This window comes from Hipposideros armiger, unplaced genomic scaffold (genome assembly GCF_001890085.2).
Source record: "Hipposideros armiger isolate ML-2016 unplaced genomic scaffold, ASM189008v1 scaffold_203, whole genome shotgun sequence".
In the NCBI taxonomy this organism is placed as follows: Eukaryota; Metazoa; Chordata; class Mammalia; order Chiroptera; family Hipposideridae; genus Hipposideros; species Hipposideros armiger.
In genome coordinates, this window is record NW_017731553.1 from 2,381,638 (window position 1) to 2,392,385 (window position 10,748).

At 38.5% G+C, this 10,748-nt stretch overlaps 1 protein-coding gene across 6 annotated transcripts in view; it reads right to left on the reverse strand.

The window, feature by feature from the left end:
* The window catches only part of ATP11C (ATPase phospholipid transporting 11C (ATP11C blood group)), a 172,188-nt gene that overhangs the window by 78,034 nt on the left and 83,406 nt on the right, over positions 1-10,748 (reverse strand). For all 6 annotated transcript variants that reach the window (XM_019653602.1, XM_019653599.1, XM_019653600.1 and 3 more), the window contains exons 3-5: positions 5,472-5,561; positions 2,596-2,676; positions 473-580 (exon numbers count right to left, since the gene is read on the reverse strand). In XM_019653602.1, coding sequence (XP_019509147.1) covers positions 473-580; positions 2,596-2,676; positions 5,472-5,561 — 279 coding nt within the window. The remainder of the gene's footprint in view (positions 1-472; positions 581-2,595; positions 2,677-5,471; positions 5,562-10,748) is intronic.

A 10,748-nucleotide genomic window follows, 5' to 3' on the forward strand; every position in this document is an offset into this window, starting at 1 on the left:
CAGCAATACTCATAATAGCCAAAGGATGGAGAAAACCCAAATTTCCATCAACTGATGAATAGATAAACTGCGGTACAACCTTACAATGGAATGTTATTTGGCCATAAGAACTAATGAAGTACTGATGTATGCTACCACATGAACGACCCTTGGGAACATTACACTAAGTGAGAAGCCAGACACAAAAGACCACATAGTATATGATTCCTATTATATGAAATACTTAGAGTAGGTAAATCCACACAGGCAGAAAGATTAGTGGTTGCCAGAGCTCAGGGGAGGGAGGAATGTGACATGACTGCTTAATGGCTTAAGGGGGCTTCCTTTCCAGGTGATGAAAATGCTCTCAAACTAGATAGTTGTGATGGTTGCACAACACTGTGAATATACTAATTGCCACTGAATTAACTGTCCATTTAAAAAAGGTGTGTTTTTACCACAATAAAAAAGGAATGAGCTAAAAAATTAATACCTTGATCTTTTCACTCTCTTTTTTAACTCGTTTTGCATTTTCAATAACATAAACAGTGCTCTTGTTGACTTCTTTATCAGCTTTGTGTCTCAGCCAATCCTCATACCCCTAGAAGGATAAAAAACAACTATATAATCAAGCTCACATAATGAAGTCAAGTTGTTAATTTCTATAACCCCCTCCATGAGTTACCAGCAGATATTTATACTTACAGTATTAATTTCAACTCAGAATGCTAAAGAGACACCACTACATTTTTAGGGAAAAACTAAGATATGCTTTATTGTGTTAAAGGTTCCTCCATTCTACATTTACGTATTAATGAAAACACAGGCATTAGAGGCTTAATATTCTTCAACTGTGAAGGACTATGATCTATTTTTCTAATTCTACTCTTTTTCAAGCTAATGTTAATTTTCTCTCCTTATTGGATTTGAAAAAAATTTTTCTAGGTGTTATTTCCCTACAGATTTAATTACTTAAATATATTCTTCTGTAGTGGACTGTTGGAGTGATCATCTCTGAGGAAATTGAATTCCTCCCAGGGACAGAGACTAGAAAAGGCAAGTGAAGATTATTTTGGCAGAGAATCTATGATAAGTTTTAGAGATCAACAGTTAAACTTCTTCATTGACTTGGGGACAAAAGAAAATATAAACTGGTGTTCATTTTTTAGAATTAAAAGTAATCAGGAAAAGGTAATGAATGGCCCGTTTTTCTTTGGGCTTTTTGTCTGGAGTATACTAAGAAAAAAGAACAAAGGAAGGAGGATGCTCATTTGAGCATGACCTCTCCTTTTTTACATCACTTTGCTTTTTTTCTTCATAATTATGTCTGTACCTTTTCAAATTTAACTGTTTGAAAAACCTATAGATCGCCTTCTTTTTTTCTCAGTTGCTATATTCATTCCTATTCTGTCCCTCTTCATGACAATACCAGGTTATCACTTCAGTGAGGAAAGAAAGACCCTAACATGAACTAGTATTGGGAATAAAATGAAATCAGTAAGAGCTTTTGAAACTATACAGACTATTCTTGGAATCAGCAATTCTGTTAAAGAAAATAATTCTAACACTCTAAGGAAAAGAACATTCCAAAACTCTTTATTTAGCAACCAAACACTTGATAAAATTTTCTTGCAGTTCCTGTTAGGCAAGATAGAAGAGCAGATAACCTCAAAAGGAAAGGTAACCTTGTTCCCAATACTGTTGAGCAGACCTTTATTTTGGAAGTTCTTTGAGACACTGTTAAAAGCACTTTGATTAAGTACTGTCTGAAATGTTTGTAATTAGCCAGCTTTTGTGGCTAATTACATGATAAAATTGCTAACCTGCCTTCCTCCAGTTTCCCATTTCCATTTTCAATGTCATCTAAAAATTTCCAAAGGTACTATCATATAAAATGCTCAAAATACTTTGAAGACATCAGCATTACAAACTGTGGCAATTGTCGGCTTTGATGAGAAACAAGAATAGAAGTTTCCTCTACCCACCAACCCCTTCAGCAACATCAGGAAAGACAACAAAATGAAAGTATTTATGCTCTTGCGTTCTCTGCTACAGGCAAACAACAAAAGGAGTCCACTAGAATGGGACTTTCTCAGGTAGACAGGCCACAATGAAAAAATTAATGCACTTTAAAAATTTGCCTCCCATTTCCCGACTGAGCTGTGCCTGCTACCTACGCTTTCTTTTAGGGTTACATCCCCACACACAAATATTGAAGAGGAAAGGCACAAGGAAATTAAGGATGTACCTTATAATCATTCTAATAAATTTTCAACCAAATATAAACTAAATCCATCAAGGATACTGCCCATTCTACTTATATAAGCACAAAGAAAGAAGATATATGTATATATATATATAGATAGATAGATAGATAGATAAATAATTTTTTAGCTCAGCCATCCTGCCACCTGTTGGCAGCTCAGCGACAGCACAGCTCGGGCTGGGCATCAAACTGCTGTTGCTCAGAGCTCAAACTCTTGAGTGAGCTCTTAACCAACTGAGCCACTCGGCCAGCCCTGCCCATTCTATATAAATATGAAAAAGAACCTTTGACAATGAAATTCAAGCCAGACAGGGCTAAAATGCAGACATAATTATAAATAAGAACTTTACCTGCTTGATGGCTGTAACAGTTATAACAAAGAAAAGTGGAAGTCCACTGGTAACTGGGCTAGTTGGTGTGTCTACTGTGACCTAGGTAAACAAATGAAATTGAAAGTAAAATAAAAATAAGCCAATAACTTATATACAGCACTTATACATCCAAACATTTCAGACAGAATGCAGACAAAACATATTCTGATAGCAGGGTGAATGTTAACTTTCATTGAAACAAAAGCAACCCACACGGCAGTTAGTTTTAAGAAAATAGTTCTAAAGTCAGCCTTACTTTTCATCCCAGCTTGAATTAACCTCTTTACTAAAATAAAATACATGCATTCATTTACCACCTATTTGTTCAGCACCATTCTGTCAGCCCCGGCCCTATGATCAGCCAAGTTGTAGAGATGCTGCTTTAAACAGATGGACAAAGGTCCTTCGCTTCATATTGCTGGCAGCTTACAGGGGAAACCAGGCATTAAAACAAGTGATACATTGAGATTTGAAGAGTAAACAGAAGTTAATTAGATGAAGGGAGGGGCTTTCCAGGGACAATAAACAGTGTGTACAGGATCTCTATGGTAGCAGGGAGTGTGGCACAGATAAGGAAACAAAGGCAGCCAATGGCAAAAGTGTGTGGCAAGAAATGGGGCTGAAAAGGGAGACAGGGGACAGACCAAGCAGGGCCCTGTAGGCTCGAGTTCATTCTTTATCCCACAAACAGTGGAAAATAATTGAAGCTTTTAGGCAGGGAGAAGGCACATGAAGAGAACTACATTTTGAAAAGATCATTCTCACTGCTTCGTGGAAAACAAAATGGATGGGAACAAGAGTGGAGGCAGGGAGCCCATTTAGGAGGCTATTGCTCTAATCCAGGTAAAAGATGACGGCTTGGATAAGGGGGCTAGCCATGTGGGAAAGAAGTTCCAGAGATATTTAGGGGGCAAAATGGCCAGACTGGTAAGGAATTTCTTATAAGGGGTTAACCAAGTATCTGGTTAACATGGCTGGGTGGATGTCATCATTCACCGAAATAGGAAAGAGTGAAAGAGAACTAGATTTGAGGGACAGAGGAGCACAAGTTCTATCTGCGCTTACACGCATGGACTTTCATCTCTAACCCCCCATCCAGAGCCGCCTCTGCCACAGACACAGGTTTGTTTTTTTTTTGTTTTTGTTTTTGTTTTTTAAGATTTTTATTGGGAAATTGGGGGGATGGGAACAGTGCTGGGGAATTGGGGAAAGGGGAACAGACAAGTTGCTGTCGTTTTGTTCTTCAGTCTAGTTGTGGAGGACGTTGCTTCACTGGCCCAAGTTGGCACCATCATTGCGCTCTTCTCTGGCGAGGCAGATCAGTCGCCGGCTTCTGGACGGCCGCTCACTGCGGCTGCTGGCCGCTCACGCTGGCTGCTGGCCACACACGGCAGCCCATGGCAATCCACTGCCACAGGGACTGCAGCCCACGCCGTCGCCGGCGACCCATGGCAGCCCAGCTCCAGGTTGAGCTGTTGTCCAGCATCTTAGCTGTGGAGGGCAGTGTCACTGGCCCTCATATGTGGGATCCGAACCGGGGCCCTCTGGCATCCCAAGCGAGTCCTTAACCATCGCGCCACTCGGCCGGCCCCAGACACAGGTTTTTATGTGGTTCTGTGCCTTCATGCAAAGACTGAGATACCAGTCTTCAGTATATAAACACCCTCTAATCCTTTGAGGCTCAGTTCCAGTACCACCTACTCTTTGAAGCCTTCTGAAGCGCCTCTTGGGTAGAAAAAAAATCGTACCTTCCACTGTATCCCCATAGCATTTTGCTCATGATACTTTTATGACTTTTACTACATTAAGTGAATATGTGGCTGTTTTTGGATATAACAAATTCCTTAAGGGTAGAAAAGCCCCATCTTGATCTCCATGGCATCTGCTAAAATCTTTGCTGTCTGGACTACTGCATGGCACATAATAGGTGCTTGGCAGACATTCGCTGAATTGAAATGCTCTGCATGCCAAGTAGAAGGACTGTTTTGAACATAATCCTCTATATAGTTTATTTTATACTGTTCTGTAAGACATCTGTCTTGCCATGGATGTAGACAGAGGAGCGCCTTTCAAATGCCCCATCATTCAAGACTGAAATTGGCTCTTTCCCATATCACAACCCAGGCTGGTTTTAAGTAGCGGGGCTAAATTCAATTACAGTACCATTTATTCAAAGCCTTAAAGTGGATAAACAGAAGCACTTAACATCAACAAGGCAATCAAGCAATTTCATTGGGATGTTTCTGCTTCATTTAAAAAAAATGAAAGGAGAAAAAAAGTACCTCTAATGTAGCAAAATTTTCAGTGAGTAATTTTGGCGGGGGGAAGATTTTAATAGCTTATAGACTTATAGATGGAAGATGCAATTTTAAATGTCTAAAATTTAAAATGCAGAACATTTGCAGGAACTCAGAGAACCAGCTCAATCTACTAGGCTTTGACCCTTAAAGTAAATGATTATCAGGAAGATAAAGTGATAAATTTTCAACTAAGCGGAAACTAGTGTTTAATATTAAAGTAAAACTATTAATTTAAACTACTTTTGATTTTGATATATGCCACTGCATTTAACGGTACAGAATACATGTTCATTCTAGCATGAACAAAGATATAAAATTCACGAAAGTTTTTTAAAAAGTTAGTCTCAACAAGTTTTCTGGTAAAAATGCTACTTTAGAAATATATAAAATCATACAAACCTTAAAATGTAATATGAGTGCTTTAAAAAGTGTTATTATAATAAGCCCTGAAGCATCTTTTTAATCACCGGGCATCTTAAGGTTAGAAATGGGTTGAAAATTTGTTTGAAGTAATCGAGTTTCTCAAAGTGGAGTGGTCATTTATGGAGCTCTTACCTGTACAAGGAAAATGATGAGGAAGTAAAAGTTTGCAATTCTTCTAAACTGCTCAAACAGGTTCTTTGGGAGGAAATTCCAAAGTGTATACTGTGTAAAGAAGGAAGAAAAGAAAAATACATTATTAGAAAGCAAACTTAAAAAGTGTTGGTAATAATGACTCATATGGATCTGGATTATCACAACACTTTGAAAACATGTTCAAACCCAAACCTCAAACATATGAATAAGCATATACTTAAAGGTATAGCACGGAAGCACTTTTTTTAGGAATGAAGTTTTCATTTTGACTATTACAATTGGGCCATCTAATCCCATACCTGTTTTCCCTGACCTGATCTAAATTAGGTTCCTTGTTATGTGCTCTCATATCATCCTATACTTCCTTGATAACACGTGTTGCAGTGAATAATTATAGTATGTGTACGCATTTTTATTAAAGTTTCCCCCTCAATAGGCAATGCATTCTGTAAAGGCAGGCTGTTCATCGATCTTTTTCTTACTTTTTCCACAACACCTAGCACAGTACCTGACACAAAATAGACACCAAACAAATTAGTGGGGTGAAAGAATGAACAAAGTACAGTAATACCTTGGTTTGTGAGCATAATTCGCTCCAGAAACTACTCATATTGCAAGACATCACACGTTTACCAAGTTAAAATGTATTACAAATTTAATACATTTTTTATTACATATTTTTTACAGAACATTTGTAAAACAAATGTTTGTTCGTCTTGCGGAACACTCGCAAACCAAGTTACTCATAATCCAAGGTTTTACTGTTAATTCCTTTGGCTCAGCTGACCTCTGGAATCTTGATCACCATCACAGATATAATTCTGTTCCTATCAGTACCTCCCATCTCCATGACTGCTCAGGTGTCCACATAAACACATAGCCCTTGGACAGAGGGCTTTCACTTGAATCAACAACATACTACCTGGGCTTTGGTAGCTGGCAATAGGTGAAGGTTTCCGTGCTGATTTATACATGGGCAAGAGGAGAGAACGGTCTAACTGTCAAATCACATAGACTTTCTCACTGATACCTTAAGCTCAAGGACTGGGTAACTTAAAAATCACTAGAAGTTGGATTTTCTAGATGTCTCAATAAAGACCAGAAACCAAAAAGACATATTTCTTGACCTAAAGATGTAAATTTACAACAGAACAGTCTCCATCCAAAGTATCTCCGTAATGTGAGAAAAATCCCCATTAAATTAAAGTGACTGAAAAGCCAAAGTTGTAGAGTATGACACAGTATGTGGGAATTGACTACTAACCTCTCTTTACAAGGCTTATGGGCTTAAGATTCAGGGAATCTCAAGAAAATGAAGATGAATACAAGTGAGCATATTCAGTGATGCAGCTGCATTACAACCAACAGACAACCTAGAAGGGTCTTCCCTCGGGGTTCATGGGAGTGCCTCAGGGAAGCCCATTCAAAATGAAGTGCTGAACTGTGTGTGTGTGGGCCTCAGTTGGGAGAAGAGGGTCCACACTCTTCATCAGCTTCCCAAAGCCGCTTGTGACCAAAAATAAAAGGGATCAAAACCACAGGTGCAGATCAACACTTAACTGTCCTGATTACTTAACATCCATTCTCTGAAACAATAAGCTCAACTCCAACAACAGGCTACCAGCTGAACTTCTGGCTTATTGACCTTCTGTTCCTCAACTAAAGGATTTTTAATTAAACAAACAAACACTTGAAACTGTTAGAGTCCTCTGATGGGTGGAAACATTTTTGTGGTTTGTTTCTAGGCCCTCACTGTTCCTTTACCACTTTTGTAATTTCCTAAATGGAAGGCTTCCTTGAGGAGCTCTGGTTGTTCCCTTTATAGGATACTATTGCTATATGCCCTCTTCTTTCCTATTTCAGGTCAAGAGCAATATGTTAAGAGGTCAGGGAACATATCATCAGCCCCCTTACAAGTGCCCAGCACGGTGTTTGGCACACAGAAGGCATATACAAAATCTTGATTAAAACTTGAGTGTTTGAGGGTTCCCTTTTCTCCACATCCTCGCCTGCACTTGTTGTTTGTTGATTTATTGATGCACCGTAGGTGGGACTGCAGATTGGTGCAGCCACTATGGAAATCAGTATGGAGGTATCTCAAAAAACTGGAAATGACCCAGCAATTTCACTCTTAGATATCTATCCTGAGAAATCAAAAAGGCTAATTCGAAACAATACACGCACCCCTATGTTTATTGCAGTGCTGTTCACAATAGCCATGACATGAAAACCACCAAAATGTCCATCGATAGACAACTGGATTAAGAAACTGTGGTACATTTATACAACCGAGTATTACTTGACCATAAAGATGAAGAAAATCTTACCATTTGCAATGATATGGATGGACCTAGAGAATATTTTGCTAAGTGAAATAAGTCAGTCAGAGAAAGACAAATACCATATGATCTCACTTATATGTGGAATCTAACGAATAGAATAAATGAGCAAACTAATCAGAAACAGTCTCAGAGATATAGAGAAAAAACTGACGGTTGCTAGATAGGGGGAGAGGGGTGGGGATGAGGGAGAAGGTGAGGGGATTAGACAGCACAACTTGGTAGTCACAATATAGCCAAGCAGATACGAAAGACAGTTTGAGGAACATAATCAATAATGTTGTAAAGATTTTCTAGGGTATCAGATGGGCACTGGTCTTATTAGGGAGACCACTTCCTGGATGGTGTAGATGCCAGACCACTGCGCTGTACACCTGAAACTGAATAACACTGAATGTCAACTATAATTTTATATATATGGTCACAGGATGTGGAATACAGTATAGGGAACACAGTCAATGGAATTGTACCAGCTATATATGATGTCAGAGGGGTAGTAGATTGAAGGGAGGTTATCACTTTGTGAGGGGTGAAATGTCTAACTAGTACATTGTTTGTACACCTGAAACTAATAAAAAGACAAACAAACTTGTGTTGGCCATTTACTCCTTTGCTCCAACTAAAAAGCAAACTATCTTTATTGTAATACAAATGTAATATAGCATACATTATTCATACATTATTTCAATGCAGACCAAGAGAAACCTACTTTTTTAGGGTTGCCTGATTAAAACTGAAATTGAATTTAAAGCCATAGACACCAAGTTACTCAAATTGACTTGTTTACCTAAAAAGTAGACTCAGGAGTAGTTCCTACAAACTAAACACAATATTAATTCACAGGAAGACAATGTTTATAGCATTCGTTTCATTAAAAATGATGAGAATAGAGATTTTTAAAGAAGGCAGTAAGTGGATCGTCTACACTATCTTAACATGCAATTATAAACTTAGTAAGCAACACTGACACTTAGAACATGTTTAAAAACAGGTTCTACAGAAAAAAATGCCTGCTTCCTAAGATTATATAATGCATTTTACATCTGCTTTGTAGTGAATTAAATAATTGGTTCACAAATGCGGCCTCTAAAGATGCAACTATGTGAGGGCCGGCCAAGTGGCACGTTGGTTAAGAGTACTACTGCTTGGGACGCCAGCTCTGAGCAGCAGGGCCCTGGTTCGGATTCCACATGGGCCAGTGACGCTGCGCCCTCTACAGCTAAGATGATGAACAACAGCTCGACCTGGAGCTGGGCTGCCACGAGTCGTCGACGACAGCATAGGCTGCAGCCCCTGCTGCAGTGGGCTGCTGTGAGCTACCATGAGTGGTCAGCAGCCGGTGTGAGCTTCCATGAGCCGCTGTGAGTGGCTGTCCAATGGCTGGCGAGCAACTGCCTCACCGGGGGAGAGCGCAATGATAATACCAACATGGGCCAGTGAAGCAACGTCCTCCACAACTAGACTGAAGAACAAAAGGACAGCAACTTGTCTGTACCCCTTTCCCGATTCCCCAATTCCAATAAAATCTTTTAAAAAAAAGATGCAACTATGTGAAAAAAATATGGGTCAGCCCCTCAAATACCTACCATTTAATTTAATTTGAAACCAAAATAGTATTATAAACTTTGATAAACAACTTTCCTAATTGAAAGGAGGGAGGTTGAAGTGAACAGAATCACAGTTTGAGGGTTCATTATTTCAATTTAAGCAAAGGGAGGCTTTAGAACATTGCTTGTTTTTATCTCAAGTCCCCAAATTTTCTGATTTGGCATTAAAAATGCTGATGGGGAAGCTAAAGCTCCAAATAACTTGTTCTATTGTGTCAGCATATCACAGCAGAAAGGGAGGCAGTTAAAAAATAAAGTAACTATTACTGCATTAGGATTTAGTAACTATTAAATTTAACAGCCAATTGTGAATGAGGTATCAGAAGGAGCACTGACTTTTCTAACTACTCGGATTTGGATGTGATGGAACAAAATAACTATACTTTAAGATTAGTAAATAAGCAGAGCTCTAGGCTTGAGTAACTGCTTACTTTGTTAAAATACTGTATCCATTTTATTATCAACACCTCTTGATGTAAGCATTAAATACAATTTTGAGTATTATAGCAGTCTATTTTCATTTCCATTACCAATGTCAAGCAGAACTTTCTCTTTCATGTGACACTCTTTCCACCATAAATTCAGAAGAGCAAAAGGAGTTACCAGGATATTACTGCATTAGGATTTAGTAACTTTAGCTAAAAAAAGGCACCTTCACAGAGTTCGACAAGACCCAAACAAAAAAAAAATGTCTAATAAATTCTACAGACAATTCCGATTTTTAAATGCTAGTGTAATTTTAGGCTTGAAACTTGAATCCATGATGTCCTTTCATATAAGAGTACTAAGTTTAACCTTGGGCATGGCTTCAAATAATTAGGTGACATTTGCTGATTATCATCCCACTGAAGGGACTTCATGAAGAGGCTTAGGATTTTTAAAGGAAAAGAATGTGGAACGGTGAACTATGATGGAAGCTAAAGACCCTAGCAGCGGCAATCAATGTTTCTTCTGTTACAGAGAGGATTTTGGGGTTTCATACCAACTACAAAATTCTGGTGACTCCCAAAGGTCCCTGCAGAGTTCTTTAAAGTTGGAAGGCTGCAGAAAACAAGTTTTTCTAAAGAAAGTATTTGTGTTCCCAAAAGAAGAGAAGAACACTAATTTGTAAGTAAATAAAATTTAAAGTAGGTCCAAGTTTTTATCTTTAGTGCTGCTTGCATTAACAATAATTATTCCCAGTGTTACACTGACATTGCTGATGGTATTTGTAAACAAACAAAAAGCACCCAATTAAGACAATGTTATTTTTATTACTAAAGAGTTGAGAAAGGAAATCAACACTTGCTAAAAAGTTGGAAGGCAGCTAA